Source organism: Hyperoodon ampullatus, assembly GCF_949752795.1.
Source record: "Hyperoodon ampullatus genome assembly, chromosome: 4".
Lineage (NCBI taxonomy): Eukaryota > Metazoa > Chordata > Mammalia > Artiodactyla > Ziphiidae > Hyperoodon > Hyperoodon ampullatus.
The window spans coordinates 4,873,394-4,894,592 of record NC_136917.1 but is presented as its reverse complement, the minus strand read 5'-3'; the positions used below and the strand labels follow the sequence as shown (position 1 = coordinate 4,894,592).

Genomic DNA, 21,199 nt, shown 5'->3' with positions numbered 1-21,199 from the left:
CCTACTTTGAAATAAGTAGGTGCATTGTTCCTAGAAAGTGGAGAGAACTCAAGGAAACACCCCTTGTGTGGGAGCTGAAGTGGCTGCCATGAGGTTATGGAGAACGTCTTGCACATCATTCTATCCCCAGCACCTAGCACAGTGCCTAGCATAGGAGGAGCTCAAAAACTGTTTGTAGAATTATCTTCAAACTTTAGTTGTCCTTCCCAAAGAAGCCTGTCGTGCCCACACGCGGCTGCAAGCAGGTCCGCGCCTAGAAATAACATTTATTCTAAGGACCTCTGCGCAGAGATTCTTGGGAAGCGGTTCCCCTCCCTCATTACCTCGTTACTCCTCCCCTCCGTAGCCTTTGAAAGAACAGGCACGCCACGTGATTCCCTCCTTTATCCCACCTCTGAAACCCTGGCTGATAATGGGCAGGAGCATAGTCCAACCATAAGACTATATTTTCTCTTCCATCCAATAGAAAGAGGCAATAAGTATAAGGCTCAGCTTTTTGACTTCCCCCCGCCCCCTTTGAGCCCGCCCCCCACTCCTCCTCTAAGATTCTCCATTTGACAACTAGTCCGGCCAATGAGAAGTTCCTACTCTGTATGGGAGGGATGGACTGACTGGATGATAGACGTCCCCACGTGGCCAATGGAATATTGCAAGTGCGGGAGGGCTGTAGGACAGAACCAATGGCGCGGTGCCAATAACAAGCATCGGGGTAAGGGCGGGACAAAACTGTTCGCTGGAGGGAGGGGAAGGCCTAGGGAACCAAGCAGCGCTGCCGCCGCCGCTGTAGACTGAGTTGGAGGAGGGAGAAGCCAGGAAGAAAATGGCGGCCGTGGCTGCAGAGGCGGCAGCGACTGCAGCGTCCCCCGGGGAGGGGGGCGCCGGCGAGGCCGAGCCGGAGATGGAGCCCATTCCCGGCAGCGAGGCCGGCACTGACCCCCTCCCGGTCACGGCCACTGAAGCATCTGTGCCGGACGGCGAGGCCGACGGGCAGCAGTCCTCTCCTCAGGCCGACGAGCCGCCGTTCCCGCCGCCGCCGCCGCCGCCGCCGGGGGAGCTAGCCCGCAGCCCGGAGGCGGCGGGGCCGGAGCTGCAGCCTGAGGAGAAGCTGCCCGCCCGGGTGGTGGAGCCGGCGGCAGCCGCGCCACAGGAAGGGCCTGGCCTTTCACCTTCCCCTGCATCGCCGCCCGAGGAGCCCGCGGCTCCCGAGGAGCGCCAGGAACCGCCACTGCCCCAGCCCTCAGCCCCGGCGCTCGTGCCACCGGCGGGCGGGGACTCCGCGGTGTCGCAACTGATCCCCGGCTCGGAGGTGCGGGTCACGCTGGACCACATCATTGAGGACGCGCTCGTCGTGTCGTTCCGCCTCGGGGAGAAGCTTTTCTCCGGGGTCCTCATGGATCTGTCCAAAAGGTACCGCGCCCGCCCCCAGCACGCCCCGGCCCGCTCGATCCCCGGGGAGGGAGCGAGCCCGGGCGGCCCCTTCACGCCGGGCTCCCGCCTCTCCGGCGCCCAGCCGCCTGCGCCGCCCTCGGGTCCCGCGCGGCGCGTGGCGCGCGCTCCGAGTGGGGCAGGCGCGCGAGGCTGTCAGAGGGCGGTCCCTGCCCCAGGTGGGCGCCTGCGAGGCAGGTGTGCCGCCGGGTGGGGGGGGGCGCGGGTGCTTGACGGGCTCGCGGGTCTCACCGCCCTCCAACCCCGGCCTCCTTCCGTGACCTGGCACTGGCTCACCCACACTGCGGCGGGTGGGTCAGTGCAAAACGCAGAAGGATTTTCGCAGAGAACGCGGTGCTGGGTAGGGGAGATTGCGCTGTTCTCAAATTAACCTTTAACTTTAATGAGGTCGGAGAAAGGGGTGTGAGCATTGGGGTTCCCAAAAGGTTAACTGCCACTCCTTATAAAGGGAAGAACATTTATTAAAAATGAGCTCTTCGACTGTTATTCTTACGGTTAGAACTAATTCCCCCTGGCACATTTGGCTAATTGGCTAATGATAACTTTAAGAAAGGTCTAAAGAAGAGATGGGATTTTTTTTAAACCTTTAATATCAAGATGGTGTGGTATAAAAGTGTTAAGATACTGACTTCTAAAACTGTAGATACAGTTTAAACGGTTGAGTTCACCCACAAACCTCTTGTTTTAGCACATTTTCATTTTTTAATTTAAATTGTTTATGGGCATTGCTTTAAACAGATGAAGATACTGTGTTCTAAGTCTAGAGTTAAGTTAACCTTTTTATTCTCTTTTGCAGATATGAAGTGCAGAGGCTCCCATTCACGGCTCTCCATTCTGTTTCCTGCAACAGCACACACTGATGGTATCTCACCTGTTTAGAAATGGCTTATTTTAGTATGTTTTACTTGTAACTGCTTGCCCTCCCATCAGGACACAAGAATCTTCTCATTTGGGGAAGAAAGCCATTTAAAATACATAATTGAAGTATGGGAAAAGATGGGAGCCTTTACAGTTACTTCAAACATTGTTAAATCTCAAAAAAAATTTTTTAATTAGTTTTTTTTTTTTAAAGAATTTTGGGTTAGGACTTTTGACTTTTGTTTTCGGAATTAGAAAGCAGAATAAGACCAGTACTGATGTATTTAATAATAGCAAGAGACAGAATGTGTATGTTCAGTAGTGTGTATGCTATTGAATCAAACAGAAGCGAAGGCCAGTGATTGTGTGAGAATCTGGATTTCAAATCTGCAAAAGGAAGGTGCAAAAAGGTAAGTTGTTTCTGGAAATGGAATGGACAGTGCTGTCCTGTTTTGAGGTGCTCATTGTCTTGGTGTTTTGTTTTTTAAAATTTTCTTTCATAGGGAAAGCCATTCGTTTTTTGAGTTTTGGTCTGTTTTACCTACAGTGCTTATAAACAGCAGCTTCTTTTGTTGGGGGTGCTACTCTTATTATGAACCTTTTACAATTTAATGTTTTGAAGTGAAAGGATCCTGTCATTAAAGTATTTTTTAAAACACCATTAAGGGAACCATATCAACTTTTCATTCAACAAATATTTATTGACCACATCTGTATAAGGCACCCTCCTAGCTATTCTGAATATTATATATATGAGACAGTCTGTGCCTTCTAGAAGCTTATATGGGAGTCACACACATTGTGGAAGTGGTGAGGAAATAAAGCAGTGTTTTTAAAATTTAGCACTTCAAGGAATTATTATTGGACCAGTGATTGACTAGTTGAGTATCTTTTTTTTTCATAATTTAATATAATTTGGAAAAATAGATCTGCCAATATGTTTTGTAATCTGTGCTTACGTTGACTGCATACTTTCATGCACAGTTTTGGGGTTAACCGATGATCCAGGAGATAACTCTTTACAGACTTCACCAAGACCGTGACTGTAGTCATCAGTTGCTTTAAAAATAGTTTGTATCAGGGATTCCCTGGCGGTCCAGTGGTTAGCACTCAGTACTCTCTGCCCGGACCCAGGTTCCATCCCTGGTTGGGGAACTAAGACCCCGCAAGGCGGCACAGCCAAAAAAAAAAGTTTGTATCCTATTTGAATTGGCCATTGAATGAAACCATTAGGTAGAAATAACGAGAGCTTCCTCTTGTGGGAAATGAATATGAAAAAGAATAGACATATGTATATGTATAACTAAATCACTTTGCTGTACATGTGAAACTAACACAATATTGTATATCAACTATACTCCAATAAAAATTAAAGCAAGAGCTTCCTACTGAGTGCCTGTTAAGCACCAGGCTTTGTACCACATGCTTTAACCTCCATAACTCTGGTGGTATTTTTCATTTATATAGGAGGAAATTGAAGTTCCTTCAATTTGGCTAGCTTGTAAATGGCAAAGTAAGGGCTCAAATGTAGGTTGATCTGATTCTAAAGTCTATGCTTTTTCTAATTTCATATTAGGAAGGTAGTTGGGCTGGCAGATTTCCTGTTAAGCAGTAAGTAAAGAATTGCATATTTCTGAAATATAGTGCTTATCTTGATGTTAATAGCTATATGGGATAATCAGAGGTTGTGTATGGGTGTTGGAGGCAAAGAGATTCTTTAGTCAGCTCATAGCCATAGAAGCTGCTCTGGAGACTCCCCATTTCCTTAGCTGTCTACTGGGAATGTAGTAGGCTCTGAGGTCTTGGTTCTTGCCTCTTCAGTGAGATCATCAGGAAAGAATTAACATTTGGGAGGCTACTAGGTGCATCAATGTATGTGTGCTTTTCTCCGGTCTTCCAAGGGTCCAGTTATTGCTTTTATTTTTTTATTCTGACATGCACGGTACAGAAATGTCTTAGGGTTGTCCAGCATGTAGAAAAAGTGTTTGATCTTAGAGTACAGGATTTCATATACATGTGGATTGATCAAGAGTCTGCTTTTGTAAGCATTTGTTGGACATTCTTCACCTTCCTGTTAATTGTATTATTTTTTTGCCTTATTTTTAGAATTATTTGATTGAAGAACACATTTTGAAGAGACTCTTTTTGTGGAAAACAGGAGCAGGACACATGTAATTTAAAAAAAACCAAAACCTAAAGAGAAGAAAATGGTACTAAAGAGTAGATTGATCTGGACAGTGTCAGGGTACCGGGTGCTGACTTCTAGCACCTGCCTCTTCAATTAACACCATGACTTTGAGCAAATCTCTGTGCCTTGCTGGGCTTCAGTCTCTAGTGTGTATGAAGCTAATTCATTTTGAGTTTAGGCAGTTCACTTTAAACACAAATAAGCAAACAAACTTAATGCCTCAGTTGATATAGATAAAGTGAATAGGGTGACCAGGTGGTCTGGTTTTCCTGTACCATCCTGGTTTGATTCTTACCTCCTCCTTTCTTTATTCAAAGTAGCTTGCTTTGGCAAATAAATGACTTGGTCACCCTAAAAATGAGGATATTTGAATATCTGGTTAAAAATGGATTTTATGTAGTGGAGTATTTATTTGAATGCCTTTAAGTTGAGGTATGCGTTCTCTAGCTTATTCTAGGCCTCTCCACTATAGTTTTATACGCAGCCCTCTTAGGTAGTTTAAATTACCTGCCTACTCCTGAATTCATTAGCAATGTCTAATGACAGTAGTCTAATACTAGTAGATAAAGTAGATAATCAACTAACTCACAAATTCAGTTTGGTCTTCCTATTCTCTTTTCTTCCTTAACCTTTTTTGAAATTTTGACATAGGTACATTTGTTTCTTCATTTAGCATTATATAATAAGCATTCCTTCAGGTTGCTAAACTGTCTTATTTTAGACAGAATAATCAGTGGTTGTATCATATTTGTTTAATTTTCTTATGGTAAATGAACATCCATGTATTATATATTATGGTAAATGAATGTCCCTTGCTTCGACATTTATCAGCTGTTAGCCAAATGTGTTTCATCATATGCCCACCTCCAATGGATTATTTTGAAGCAAATCCTAAACATATAATTTTACCATAAGTATTTCAGTAGAGATCTGTAAAATGATAAGAACTTTAAAAATTTAATTGTACTACTGTTGTTACACCGAAATTAATAGCAACAATTCCTCTACATCATCATGTGCAGTGTCTCAAAATTAACATCTAAGTTTTGTTCAAATTAGAACTCAAGTAAAGTTTATACATTGCAGTTGGTTGAGAAGTTTCCTAAGTTTTTCATCTGTAGTTCTCCTGCCATTACTTTTATTTCCTTGCAGTTGATTTGTTAATCCATAGACTTTTTTTGGTAGAATTTTCCACATTCTGGATTTTTTTCCGATTGCATCCCCTTGGATGCATTTCCATAACGTTTTAAAAAAATAGGCCTTTTCCCTCAAGAGCAAACAGAAGGGACAACTGTAGTCCCCTAAGGGCCTTGTTTTGGGTCAGTAGAAATGATACAATATCTCTTGCCTGCCTGCAAACTTCTAGGCCTATCCCTTAAACACACCTCCAACTTAAGTAATTCCAAACGTAGAAAAATTTAACCAGCCTTCAGCCCAGTCCTCTGAAATGGTAGTTTCTCAGTCTTCTCAATCTATTCTTGAAGGGACATATTCAATGGGACCTGTGGTTCCTTCCTACAAGAGGGATCATTTTAACGGTTTGTTACTGTTCTCCACATCTTTAAAGTTATAAAGCTGCTTTGAAATCCTGAAAAACCTTTCTGATTCCATTTGTTTGGTACGTGATACGAATTAAGGGATCATGAAGTAAATGCTTATGCTTAAAAACCCTTGTGCATTTTAATTTTGTGGTACATGCTTATTAAAGGTTGTAGCTGGTTGTATTTCAGAATTGATCTTTCACAAATACTGCCTTTTCTGTGTGTGTATGCGGGTTGCATTAAAAAGAATTGAGGTGATTTCTTTAGAAATCTTCAGATTTCACTAAGTTCTTAAGACAAGTTGTAGATTTACTTGTTTTTTAAGGAAATATAAACCAAGACAATGATTTTTTTTCTTTACAGAGATCATGAAACGTATGGTGCAATAGCCCTACTTTTGGTGGGAAAAATATACAGCCATTCTGGTGAAGCAGTGAGTAGTGGTATGAGTAGCTTATACTGAGTGTCCAGGTTGAGAATTTAGGCCCTCAAGTAGTATGCTTGAATGATTGTGTTGAGTTGTACCTATTTAAAACACTTTTAATATTTTTTGATGATTATTCTGCTTATACCCCAAGGTGTTGATAAAAGGTTTCCACAGTGAAATAGCACTGAGACAAGTGCTAATCACTTTCTGACCTAGGCAGCTTTAGGACACCTACTGCTGTACTTGTATATACAGTATTGAGAGTGAGCTGTTGATCACTTGTTGGACTGCAGTGATTTATTTTTTTTGGAAATGATTAGTTGTTGGACATTAAAAGTCTAGTTTGAATGTAAAGAATCTGTGTAACATCACAGTATTAAATAAATTTCATGAACTAGGTAAGTAGATGTGTTACACACAAATTATGCCAGGCATGTTTTATTGGAGTTGGGTCTCTAATGAGGTTAATTTTCAGCCTTTTATGTGTAAATAAGACCATACTTCACAGTGTACTGTTTTAAAGCAAAGCTGATGAAACTAGGTTTAATCTTCCTAAGATCAGTTTTTCTGTGGGGGCCATTAAAGAATTTGTGTATTATGTGTTCATCTTCTCTGTTATGGCTGAGTTAATTTCACATTGATTAAAAATGAAAGATGTTCTTAGTAGTTATTTGTGCCTCTGAAGTGCATCCTTATTTCTTGATATTTATTCGTCCTGTTCTACCTTAATTCCCAAATTAATTCAGGCACACCAGCAGAACAGAGCTTGCTTTCGTGGCAGATCTTGCAGGAAAGTGGAGGTTAAGTTATACTCTGGGTGGATTTAATATAGAATGTTTTGGCTAAACATCTTTTGGGCAGTTGTTCTCAAAACGAATGTGCTTAAGATTTCTGAGCTCCACTCCACCAGTTTTTTTTGGGGGGGGGGCATTGGTATTCTTGTTTTTAATTAATTTATTTTTGCTGTGTTGGGTCTTCGTTTCTGTGGGAGGGCTTTCTCTAGTTGTGGCAAGTGGGGGCCACTCTTCATTGTGGTGCGTGGGCCTTTCACCATTGTGGCCTCTTCCGTTGCGGAGCACAGGCTCCAGACGCCCAGGCTCAGTAGTTGTGGCTCACGGGCCTAGTTGCTCCATGGCATGTGGGATCCTCCCAGACCAGGGCTCGAACCCGTGTCCCCTGCATTAGCAGGCAGACTCTCAACCACTGCGCCACCAGGGAAGCCCCCACCAGTTTGTTTTTAACAAGGTGATTCCGATGCAGATGATTCTTAGAGCATATTTGGAGATAACTGACTTTTAGGGGATAGTTTTGCCAAAATAGTGGGACCGTAAATTTGTTAAACCTGTTTGTTTTTGGCGGTACTCGGGCCTGTCACTGTTGTGGCCTCTCCTGCCGCGGAGCACGCCCAGGCTCAGCGGCCATGGCTCACGGGCCCAGCCGCTCCGCGGCATGTGGGATCTTCCCCGACCGGGGCACGAACCCGCGTCCCCTGCATTGGCAGGCGGACTCTCAACCACTGCGCCACCAGGGAAGCCCGTTAAACCCGTTTTTTAAGTTATTGGGTAATTTGATTGGAATGTAATTGTAAAGTAAGCAGTACATATGGGGATGGGCCACTTGGGTGGCAGATCCAGATACTTTTTGTAGAACTGGTAATTAGACTTGCAAATTGTTTCTTAAATCCGGCTGCCCACTAGAAATTTAAGTAGTCCATAATTTTTGTCTCTCTCCCTTTGTACCAATTGGCCTTAAAACAGAATAATGTTTTTTTAGCTTTTTAAAACACATACCTTCCATAGTATTTGACTTCACTTTTCTGCCTATTCCCACCATCTAGGAAGGTTGCCAAGTTTTACTTTGTAACTAATAATACCTACTATGTATTTCCCACTCCTGTTTTAGGCACTGTGCACTTTGTGTACATTGTTTCATTTTACTCTAGAAAATCGAATGAAGTAAATTCTATTAATACCCATTTCACAGATAAAGACAGGAAGGCTCAGAGATTCAATTGCCTAAAACTATAAGTGGTAGATATTAGTAGGTGTATCGAGATGCCTTTTTGCCTATGGAATAAGATGAACAGCTGGGAGTCACAGCAGTTTGTGAGAGTTACATTTTGTGATTTGAAGAGGAAAGCACTGAGAAATTGAAGATGCTTTTCTGAATGATATACAATTCTCTAAGGTTTGAAAACAACCCTGTTCTAATACATTTCTGTATTTTGCCATTACCACGTAGCTTATGATTTTGGTGGGGAATTACCCTGGTAGGTAGAAATGGCAGAGCGCTCTATTCCTCACTCAACCAGGAATAGCAGCTTGGTTTTAAAATAAGAATTGCTCTTCAGTTCAATTTAGTGAATTCTTCAGGCATTTTTGAAAATGGGGTTTCTTCTTCATATATGGTCCTAGGTCTTAAATGTTTTGCCTTGGTTGGCCTGACCCCGGCAACAGTGGAGTCCACTTCATCATGGGAGGAATCACAAAATGTCAGATTTGAATCTTGTTGAGCACGAGATCAGCATTAAGTGCTGGATGATTGAATTGGAAAAGAATTTAAAGACTAACATATAGTAAGTTGCTGGACAACCTGTTTTTGGTAAAATAGAAATAGTGAAATAAAGTGAATAATTTGCCTTTTAGAAAAAGTCCATCTGTTGAGAAATAACTTAGACCTCTGTGTGGTAGACTCTATTGGACATAATACAAAAGAAATATCAAAAGTACATAGAAATCATAATGGAAACATAGAGAACTTAAAACTGCTTATTGGTGTCTTAGGGCCAGGACCAAGGGAATTCTTTTCAAGTGTTTGAAAGCTGTGATGAGTATTTATGCTAATAATTAAAAAGATTCTTTTATATCAGTGTTCATTTTCTTGGGAAAATGTCCAGTATCTTTCTCTAAGTGATGTTGTACAAAAGTGAAGTCGAGATCTGGCTGCTCTTAAAAGTATTTTGCCACTTTGTGGTCATTATCATTTTCTTGGATGGTTATTTTAAAAGAAGAATTTACTGTTAGGGAGTTAAATAATATGAGTACCATACAGGTGTTGTGACTATTTTTGCTTTTATAAAGGCTGAAGCGTCAGTGTTTTCTCTATAGTTGTTTCCATCTTTATTTCCAAAATATCCAGGTAAGTTGTTTTTAGAGGATTGTTTGAAGGTACGTGAGTGGGAGCTTAAAATCTGAATTAATTCGGGTTTAACTTCTTTTTTCCCTCCCTCCAAAAGCAAAGCTATATTTATAAAAGGGGATTGCATAGACTTTTTAAAAGATTGAGTAAATTCTTACGGTTACAGAGATATTCTTTTAAGACTTTTATGCAGCCCACCCTCAGTTAATTTTGAAAGATACTTCCTGGCATTCTTGTTCATAATTGGTGGATGTTTTGTTTGTATGTTGATAAAGTCATCCTCCCTCCCTCCTCACCCATTTGGGTACCCACAGTCCCTGCAGATTGCCCTTGTAATACTTGGGGCTTTTAATTAAAAACACCATCCATTCACTTAGTTAACAAAATTGAGTATGTTTTAATTTTACTCTAATAATAGTTACCATGTATCATGCCTGCTTACTGTGTACTAGGCTGTATGGTAAGCAATTATGTATATTCTTAATTAATCTTGACAGTTCTGTCAAGTTACTTAACCACAATTCCGATATCCAGAAAGCTCTGAAAACTGAACTTCCTGTTAATTTTTTGGTGGCAGACCCTAACCTGGCTGAAATTATGTGAGCATATTGTATTTGTCCCATTTAGTGTGAATGTTCTTTCATTTCATTTTACTGCTGAAATAGTAATATGCTTGATGATAGGGTGCTTATTATCTTTTGAAAACTGGGAAAATTCTGAATTCTGAAGCCTGTTCACCTCCATGGGGTTCAGAAGAGAGTATGTGCACCTGTCAGCTCCTCCACTTCCTTGGTGGGGCGTGGAGGTGGAGGGAGGGGCGTTAAGTGACTTGAAGTGAGGGGAAACAGTAATAGTAGTAGTAGTGGTTAAGAACCTGACTTTGGGCCGACTGCCTGGGTTCATGTCTTGGTTCTGCTGCTCACTAGCTGTGTGATCTTGGGAAGGCCATTACACTCTGTGTGCTTTAGTTTCATCAGCTATAAATTGTGATGATTAAATCATCTGATGCAAATAAGTACATATTTAGAATAGTGCCTGGCACATAGTAAATGCTATATAGTTGTTAACTAATAATACTTGTATGAAGTAGCTACTAAGTGGCAGCACTAAGGTGACAGCAGCTATTATAGTCACTTAAATGGGTTTGCTTGAATAGCCACTCAACCTAAATGCATTGTGGCCTACAGTATAATCTGCATTTTCAAAATACCTTGAAAAAGTCTGTGGAAGCTTCAGGTAATACTGGTGAAGTATAACTTTCCCCTTTTAATAAGGAAGGATGACATTTATATTTTAGGAGGGAATGAGATAACTAGGAGTTTTGTGATGGATGGTAGGGGATGTGTCTCAATCTTTTCTTCCCAATACCCCTTGGGGCAGATGGCTTATGAGGAAATTTTGGGCTTTGTCACGAAGAGAAAGTTATAGTCTCATTAGGGCAATTTAGTCCTTACAGTCTCTGCTTCTTACATGCTTCTAAAACATAATTGAGGGACTTCCCTGGTGGTCCAGTGGTTAAGAATCCAACTTCCAATGGAGGGGACTAGGGTTCTATCTCTGGTCGGGGAACTGAGATCCCACATGCCGCAGGGCAACTAAGCCCACACACGAACACTCTAGAGCCTGCCGGTCACCAACTACTGAGCCCGTGTGCTCTGGAGCCTGCACGCCACAATTAGAAGCCCTCGTGCCGCAACGAGAGATCCCACAAGCCACAACTAAGACCCGATGCATCCAAATAAATAAATATTTTAAAAAAACCCATAATTGAGAAGGACTCACATTTGAGAATGACATACTTCAAAGTTAGGGAAAGGAAGATGTTTTTGTGTTCTTTGTACTTATTAAATGGTGGGAACAGACTAGTAGCTAAACTTTTTAACGAAGTGATGTACACTTTTGGTCTCATCACTATATTTAATCAGAAGCCTTCACTGGTCTTGTCTTTTTAAGAGACTAGTATTCTTTTTTTTTTTAACATCTTTATTGGAGTATAATTGCTTTACAATGGTGTGTTAGTTTCTGCTTTATAACAAAGTGAATCAGCTATACATATGTCCCCATATCTCCTCCCTCTTGTGTCTCCCTCCCACCCTCCCTTTCCCACCCCTCTAGGTGGTCACAAAGCACCGAGCTGATCTCCCTGTGCTCTGCGGCTGCTTCCCACTAGCTATCTATTTTACATTTGGTAGTGTATATATGTCCAAGCCACTCTCTCACTTTGTCCCAGCTTACCCTTCCCCCTCCCCGTGTCCTCAAGTCGGTTCTCTAAGTCTGCCTCTATTCCTGTCCTGTCCCTAGGTTCTGCAGAACCATTTTTATTTATTTATTTATTTATTTTTGAGACTAGTATTCTTCATCCATCACACTCTTACCTAACCCTCCCTTATACACTCACCAACATGCCCTCTTTTTCCACCAGATGGTTATCTGTATTTTATTGCTTGTTTAAGCCTCTGAATCCTTACCTGTCTCCTATGGAGGGGGGCTGTTTGCTGACTGGTAATTCCTATGCTGCATCTTTTCACCTGTTGGCTTTTCTGCACCTGCTCAGTGTTTCACTTTTTTAAACTAACTTAAGTTGGTTACCAACATTCAGAAGTGGGCAACCACTCTCTGCCTCTACCGTTTTGCTCTTAATATGCTTGGACCCTTCCAGGTGTAGTCAGTTTCCTGCAAAGCTCATTGCCTAATCACTAATCCTCGGTGATTTCTTTCCCTCTAGTCTGTAGCCTCTTTTGGCAGTGACTGTGGTCTCAGCTACTACAGTTAGGTCCTAGGGTTGGGACCTAGTTTTATACTATATGACTAATTAGCAGACTTGTATTTGAATAGATTTTGTGCTTAGTGGTACTTCAGGTGAGTTTGCTGGCATTTATGCTTAAGTAGAACAAATCTTTTTTATATACTTTCTTTGCTTGAAAGTTTTTTTTTTCTTGGCCATGCCACAGCATGTGGGATCTTAGTTCCCCAACCAGGGATCAAACCTGTGCTCCCTGCAATAGACACCCGGAGTCTTAACCACTGGACAACCAGAGAAGTCCCTTCTTGAAAGTTTTGGTGGAACTGAGGTGTAAACTAAATTTAAGATTATACTTTTTAAAATAATTTTTAAACTTTATTATGAAATAATTTCAAAGCAGAGAACTCACTCTTTATCTAGATGCACTGATTTTTAACATTTTGCCACATTTGCTTTATCATTCTTTATATAAACATGTTTTTCACTTGAACTATTTGAGAGTAGGTTGCATACATCATTCTCCTCACCCCTTAATACTTGAGTATTTATTTCCCAGGATCAAAGATATTCTCGTACATAACCACAATATAGTCTTCAAATTCAGGAAACATTGATAAGAGAACTTTTATCTGTTTTGTAGCCCATATTTCATTACTCTGTCAATTTTCTCAAAAATGTCCTTTAAAACTTTTTTCGTCCAGTAAAAGATCATGTATTGCATTTAGTTGCAATATAATATAGAATATATGTAATGGGGACTGTTTCTCAATTTAGGGTTGTCTGATACTTGCTTAGGAGAGGCTCAGGTTATACATGCAATGTTGTGTGCTCAGGGCACCACATCTGTGGGCATGTGATCTTCATGTGCCCTCACTGGTGAATGTTCACTTGAGTCCTTCCTCAGGTCAGGGTGTTGTCCTGTTACTCTCCAGTGTAATTACTATTTCCCCTGGACTAATAATTCCTTTACTACCATGGAAATATACTGCTTCTCGTCAAACTTACCCCTCTTCATTAGGTAGATAGACAATTAAAAACATTTTTAATTGTGGTAAAAAACACATAAAATATACCATTTTAATCTTTTTTTTTTTTTTTTGCGGTACGCAGGCCTCTCCCATTGCGGAGCACAGGCTCCGGACGCGCAGGCTCAGCGGCCGGGCCCAGCCGCTCCGCGGCATGTGGGATCTTCCCGGACCGGGGCACGAACCCGTGTCCCCTGCATTGGCAGGTGGACTCTCAACCACTGCGCCACCAGGGAAGCCCCCATTTTAATCATTTTTAAGTGTATATAGTTCAGCAGTGTTAAGTACATTCTCATTGTTGTGAAGCAGATCTCCAGAACTTTTTTTTTTTTTTTAAAGGGATGTTGTTGGTTAGTTACAGACCCAGCCAAAGCTATTTAGCAAAGTATGTGATTGTCCTGCCTGATGGAAATTTTTTTTTTTTGATGTTGGGGGTAGGAGTTTATTAATTATTTTTGCTGTGTTGGGTCTTCCTTTCTGTGCAAGGGCTTTCTCTAGTTGTGGCAAGCGGGGGCCACTCTTCATCGCGGTGTGCGGGCCTCTCACTATCGCGGCCTCTCTTGTTGCGGAGCGCAGGCTCAGTAGTTGTGGCTTACGGGCCTAGTTGCTCCGCATCATGTGGGATCCTCCCAGACCAGGGCTTGAACCCGTGTCCCCTGCATTAGCAGGCAGATTCTCAACCACTGTGCCACCAGGGATGCCCATCCAGAACTTTTTATCTTGCAAAACTAAAACTCTATACCCCTTAAACAAGTCCTGATTTTTCCCTCCCCCAAGTCCCTGGCAACCATTCTACTTTTTCTTTCTATAAATTTGACTACTTCAGATATCTTATATAAATGGAATCATACACTGTCTTTTTGTGATGGACTTATTTCACTTAGCATAATGTTTTCAAGGTTCATACATGTTGTAGCATGTGACAGGATTTCTTTTTGAAGGCTGAATAATGTTGCATTGTATGTATGTACCACATTTTGTTTATCAATTTGTCTGTTAAGAGGCATTTGGGCTGTTTCTACCTTTTAGCTATGGTGAGTGCTACTATGTACATGGGTGTGCATATATCTCTTTGAGATCCTTTTTTCTCAATTATTTTGGCTGTATACCCAGAAGTGGATGTGCTGGCTTGTATTTTTAATTTTTTGAGGCATAGATATACATTTTATTTTGTAAAATTTTCTATTGCGTGTAGCTGACTATTGAACTAATTTCATTTGTCCTGAGATTAAACTCTGCCATAATAACCAATCTTGCAGATGCAATGTGAACCAGGATAAGCTTGCTTCACAGTTTTCCCTCCTTTATGATTGAACCTGTTGCTAATTTAAGGAGGGAGGGAGTTTCTGAAAACATCTGCTTGAAATGAAATACATCTAGATATTTTTAAAAATGAGTTAGTTGCATGTAATTTTTTCCTACTGTAGCTTCTTTAAGAGAAAAGAATTAAGAGAGGGAAAGCTTTCTTTTTGTCTTTCCTTGATATATTTATTGGAGGGAGCTTTGGTCCAGAAAGAACACTGGGGCCTGTCTCAACTAACACGTCTGAATTTTTTTTCTGAGCATTTGTTTTCCATTTACATTAGCTGAAGATTCTTTTTCACAGTGATTTTCTCTTGCTTTGACACAAAATAACTAGTGAGCCTCAGTATTCTCCCTCCTCAGAATTTTGACACTCATTACTCCTAAATTATTAAGATGATAGCTAGTTTTAAAACTTTTTATAGATTCACAGGAATTTGCAAAGATAGTGCAGAGAGGTCTCTTGTATATTTTACCTAGTTTTCCCCAAAAGCTATTTTAAATTAAGCCATAATACCTGAGTAATTTTCCTTTAGAATTTTTGGGTACAAAAAATTGTAAATGGGTAAGGGTTAGAATGAGTCACTAATACATTAATAAATACCCTCTTGCTGCACAAAGAAGGGGAGGGGGAAGGAGCAGAGATAGTTTGAGTCTTATTATTCAACTCATGGAGTATTTGTAAAAAGTTCTTTTAGGAAAAGCTCAAGCAAGGGACACTAGTCAGCTTTCCACATCTCCACTGATCATTAAAATCTTCCTCTGCTGAGGTCACTCTTTGGTGAGCATTCATATGGGACACAGATATCTTCACCTTAGAAAAAGCTAAAGCAGACATGCCTGCTAAAAATTTAGATCCTGGGTTCCACCCTAGGCGAGTCTTACCATTCAGTCTTGGGGCAGGGCTTAAGAATCTCCATTTTCAAACACCACCAAGTGTTGTTGTGTTGCAGATTTCCCCGACTATATTTGAGAAATTAGATTTTAGGGGTTTTAGGAGACCATAATTTTGTTGCTACTTTATATTCTTATTAAGGTAATAGTTTCATAAGTCAGTGGCTTTCAAACTTTTGAGCATAGTTACAAATATATTTTATTTGTAGACCCCTGTATATACATATATACATGAAACAGATTCATTGCAGTTACATATACTTACACTGTTTTTTAATTTAAATCATAGCTGTGACCCATGAAATTTGATTTCGCAACCAACCTCTCCACACTCAGTTTGAAAACATGGCCATGGTATTAAATGTTGTCCATGGAAGGGTAACAGAATGATTACTAAGATGGAGGAGGACACTGATTCCCCTTTTCCTCTTACAATAATTTATCCTTCTGGTCTTTGAGGAAGTTTTATTATTAGTTAAAAATATTTTTCTACCCAGAGTCTGTCATACAGAGTGAAGTAAGTCAGAAAAACAAATACCGTATGCTAACACATATATATGGAATCTTAAAAAAAAATGGTTCTGATGAACCTAGGGGCAGGACAGGCATAAAGACGTAGACATAGAGAATGGGCTTGAGGACATGGTGGGGAGGGGGAAGCTGGGGCGAAGTGATAGTAGCATCGACATATATACACCACCAGATGTAAAATAGCTAGTGGGAAGCAGCCACGTAGCACAGGGAGATCAGCACAGGGAGATCAGCTCGGTGCTCCCTCCACCTAGAGGGGTGGGTTAGGGAGACGCAAGAGGGAGGGGATATGGGGATGTATGTATACGAACAGCTGATTCACTTTGTTATACAGCAGAAACTAACAACATTGTAAAGCAATTATACTCCAATAAAGATGTTAAAAAATTAAAAAAATTTTTTTTTCTGCTTTTGCCAATCCACTACCCACAATTACCAGTCTTTTTTTTCCCCCTTTTTCTTTTGGTGCCTGCAGTTTCCATTCATCATTACACAATTAAGTGCCTCCCTATGTTATTTGGTTTTTTTTTTGCGGTACGCGGGCCTCTCACTGTTGTGGCCTCTCCCGTTGTGGAGCACAGGCTCTGGACACGCAGGCTCAGCCGGCCATGGCTCACGGGCCCAGCCGCTCCGCGGCATGTGGGATCCTCCCGGACCGGGGCACAAACCCGTGTCCTCTGCATCGGCAGGCAGACTCTTAACCACTGCGCCACCAGGGAAGCCCCTCCCTATGTTATTAAAAACATTTAATGCTTGTATTTTATATGCTTAAGAAGGAAAGGCAAGGAAGAAGAAAAACCCAGAAGTGAAATTAATGTTCTTATTAAACTCCATGAAGGTAGACGTATCAGATTTCACAGCTTATTTGATATAAACAGCTTTAAAGTAATTGGCTGGATCATCCTCACATTGAGATAATGAATTAGAGATATAGAAAGGATCCCAAACTCTGGTAAATTATTAGTTGAAAGTAAGATCATATTACTTAAATGAAGTAAATTAAATGAAGTTTAGCCAAGAAAAATGGCTAATATTTGTTGACCTATTAATCCTCCCCTGAATTCTCTAAGGTAGGAAATAGTGTTACTCCCTTTTACATATGCAAAAACTGAATTTAGAGAGGTTTAGTTACTCCTAATAAAAGGAGGAAATTTGTTCTCTCAGTTATGGAAACAAGTGAAAGTGTAATGGGGCAAAATGATGGCTTCTTATACAAGTTAGAAAATTTTATTGTTAATACAAATAGTGGTCTCACCTCATAAGTTATATTGTTTTATGTAGCTCTAGATTAAAACACAAGAATAACCTCTGTCTTCCTGTCACCTTGAAAAAGTGGTTGTTGAGCACCTCCATATAAGCTAAGGCCAGATGCTCAAAGTGCCTTGCAGTTAAGTAGTCAGGAAGCAAACACTTGGTTATGAAATACTATGCTAGAATAGAAAGCTGCTTATTTATTTGTTTGTTTGTTTTTAATTGAAGTATAGTTGAATTGAAAGCTACTTTTTGTAAAGTTTGATATAGTGAGGAATGTGTTCTTCCTTTGTGGATTAGCCCAGACCCAAACTTGTCCCACTCTAGGTAAAAAAGGCTTTCCTCTTCCTTTGTGGTTTGTATTTGCTAAAAGTTGTTGGTTTGTGGTAGCCAAGCTAACAAGACTTCAGGAAAAAAACCATTTAGGTGTTGGAACCAGATATCCTGGTGTTGGCTCTTCCTATATCCCTGCCCAAGTTTAGGTGTATCTGCAGCCCTAAGAACTTAATCTCAAGATTTCTTTCCAACAAAGAATTCTGTACCTTTTTGGGGACATAAAGACATTTTTGAGAATCTGAGAACCAAGACTCATTCTCCAGAAAAAGAGATCTATACAAAACATTTGCATCTAATAATGTCAGGGGTTCTACCTGACTACTTGAAGCCAGTCCTTAGGTTCTAAGCACCTCTGCTTTAGAGGATTGGTGTTAGAATTGTATTGTGTTCAGTACTGTTTGGCCCAGTGAGTGCCTAAAATTAGCATGTTAGCATGTACATGATGAAATCATTTGGTAGTGTGATTTTATTTTTATATGCAGGAATCTGAGTATAGCAAGTTTAGATTTAAGGGTTCTTGATGTTTTAGCCCAGGCAGATTAAACCACAGTTATTTCTAAGTCTACATGAGAAACAACGTTATTTGACCCCTGTTTTATTAGAAACTGATAATTGTAGAGATTTGTGTTCTATACCAGTGCTTTGCAAACTGGGTTTGGACCTGTAAGGGAGTTTTGAAATCCATTTAATGCACCTGACTAGCATCAAAACAAATGAAAATAGACCAGAGTAGAAAAAAATATAATTATGTATCACATGATATAAGGTCAAGTATTTAATGAAACTTTTGCTTAAGTGTGTGTATTTATGTGCATGCATGTATACATGCATAAACATTTTATTGGATTGCAATGTGAAAATATTTCTTAATGTATGATGTGATTTTTAAAAGCTAGAAAGCTATAGCTTTATACCTGTCTGCTTTTGAGGTTATTTGAGTATCTGAATTTCTAGTATTTTTGAGGTTTTTTTCTTGGGGGGGAGTGGCTGGGTTGGATGAAGGCCTTAAGAGTTAGGGTAGAACAGTAGAGAAGCAAATGCCTTTGAATCTTTATAGTGTTTAAACAATAAAGTTGAGTTGGGATTTTACTGATTCAATATTTTGGGGTAGTTAGGGCTGAATTTGTTTTGTGAAGCTTTTGAAAGCCATTATAACCAGAGGAAGATACGTATGTTACAAATTTATAGTTGCATTTACTAGACACGTTATCTGTGGTTGAGTGAACGTTATATCAAATGATATTAACTATTAAGCTATCTGATAGAACATCCTTACTGATTCAAGACTGGAAAGATCTATTTTAAATAACATCAGCTATTACGGCATTGCTTAGAGCAACTATTGAGTATTTCTTTTTGAGTGTAGACCTAAAATGTAAGCCCCCCAAAAATGGAGGACTTTGGGACCCGGGGAGGTTGTCTTTAGGTTTTTGGTTTTGTTTTTTAAAGTGAAATAGTTTTCAGGAAAGGTCATATAAATAAACATTAGGTGGTGTTTCAAGAAACTGAATTATAGACACTAACTTAATGGCTTCTTTTCTCCTTTCATTTCTTTCAAAGGTTTGGGCCCCATGGGATCCCTGTGACAGTATTTCCCAAAAGGGAATATAAGGATAAACCTGAAGCCATGCAGCTCCAAAATAATACATTCCAAGAAGGGGCCGATGTCAAGCGTGAAGTGAATGGTGCTGTTCCTGAAGACCCTTCTCCTGTCCCGCCTCCTGAGCTGAGCTTGGCCGAAAGCCTGTGGACTTCCAAACCACCACCTCTCTTCCATGAAGGAGCACCTTATCCTCCCCCTTTGTTTATCAGGGACACATATAACCAATCAATACCTCAGCCACCTCCTCGGAAAATTAAGCGACCCAAACGAAAAATGTACAGGGAAGAACCTACTTCAATAATGAATGCTATTAAACTACGACCCAGGCAAGTCTTGTGTGACAAGTGTAAAAACAGTGTCGTTGCTGAAAAAAAAGAAATGAGAAAAGGTAGTAGTGCAAGTGACTCTTCTAAATATGAAGATAAAAAACGGAGAAATGAAAGTGTAACTACTGTGAACAAAAAACTGAAAACTGACCATAAGGTGGATGGGAAAAACCAAAATGAAAGCCAGAAAAGAAATGCTGTGGTTAAGGTTTCAAATATTGCTCACAGCAGAGGCAGAGTAGTCAAAGTTTCTGCTCAGGCAAATACATCAAAAGCTCAGTTAAGTACTAAAAAAGTGCTCCAGAATAAGAACATGGATCATGCAAAAGCTCGGGAAGTGCTGAAAATTGCCAAAGAAAAGGCACAGAAGAAGCAAAGTGAAACCTCTACGTCCAAAAATGCACATTCAAAAGTCCATTTCACACGTCGATACCAGAATCCTAGCTCAGGTTCCCTTCCACCCCGGGTTCGTTTAAAACCACAGAGGTACAGGAATGAAGAAAATGACTCTTCTCTGAAGACAGGACTGGAGAAAATGCGGAGCAGCAAGATGGCACCAAAGCCCCAGTCCCGCTGCACCTCCACCCGCTCAGCAGGTGAGGCCCCTTCAGAAAATCAGAGTCCCTCCAAAGGCCCTGAAGAGGCCAGCAGTGAGGTTCAGGACACAACTGAAGTGCTTGTGCCTGGTGAGCAGGATGAACCACAGACACTGGGCAAAAAGGGCAGCAAAAGCAATGTCTCTGTTTACATGACCCTAAATCAAAAGAAATCTGACTCTTCCAGTGCTTCAGTGTGTAGCATTGATAGCACAGATGATTTGAAATCCTCCAACTCTGAGTGTAGTTCTTCTGAAAGCTTTGATTTTCCTCCAGGCTGTATGCATGCACCTTCCACATCCTCTACTTCCTCCTCTTCAAAGGAAGAGAAAAAGCTCAGTAATTCCTTGAAAATGAAAGTCTTTTCCAAAAACGTCTCTAAGTGCGTCACACCAGATGGCAGGACCGTATGTGTAGGGGACATTGTTTGGGCCAAGATATATGGCTTCCCCTGGTGGCCAGCCCGTATTCTTACTATAACTGTGAGCCGGAAAGATAACGGCCTTTTAGTCCGGCAGGAGGCCCGTATTTCATGGTTCGGGTCTCCAACAACATCTTTCCTGGCTCTTTCACAGCTCTCCCCCTTTTTAGAAAACTTCCAGTCACGCTTTAATAAGAAGAGAAAGGGCCTGTATCGCAAGGCTATCACAGAGGCAGCTAAGGCTGCCAAACAGCTGACCCCTGAAGTGCGGGCTCTGTTGACACAGTTTGAAACGTGAACATGGACAGTAAGGTAGGCAAGAACCTTTGGAAGGCGCCACAGATTTTCTAGTCTAGTTAGGGGTAACTTCTATGAGATCGGTTGGCCAAATTGGAGAGAGAACTTGCACTCAGTTGGCTGCTTTTTTATACTTAACCTTACAGCCATTTTTAGACTGAGAAGCTTAAACTGAACAAGCAATCAAATTTTGTCTTAAGGAAGTGAGATTTTAGTATTTTTCAGTTTTGCAGTCTAAAACCACCCCAAGGCATAGGAGCCATAGCCTCAACTGAA

General features: G+C 40.8%; 1 protein-coding gene across 1 annotated transcript; it reads left to right on the top strand.

Moving 5' to 3' along the window:
* Positions 1-820: 820 nt before the first annotated feature.
* Positions 821-20,924, top strand: PWWP2A (PWWP domain containing 2A; the record flags this gene model as incomplete). The annotated part of the gene is made up of 2 exons (XM_079703369.1): positions 821-1,407; positions 19,241-20,924. 2 exons carry the CDS (start codon positions 821-823, stop codon positions 20,922-20,924), a joined length of 2,271 nt encoding a protein of 756 aa, XP_079559495.1.
* Between the last annotated feature and the right edge of the window lie 275 nt (positions 20,925-21,199).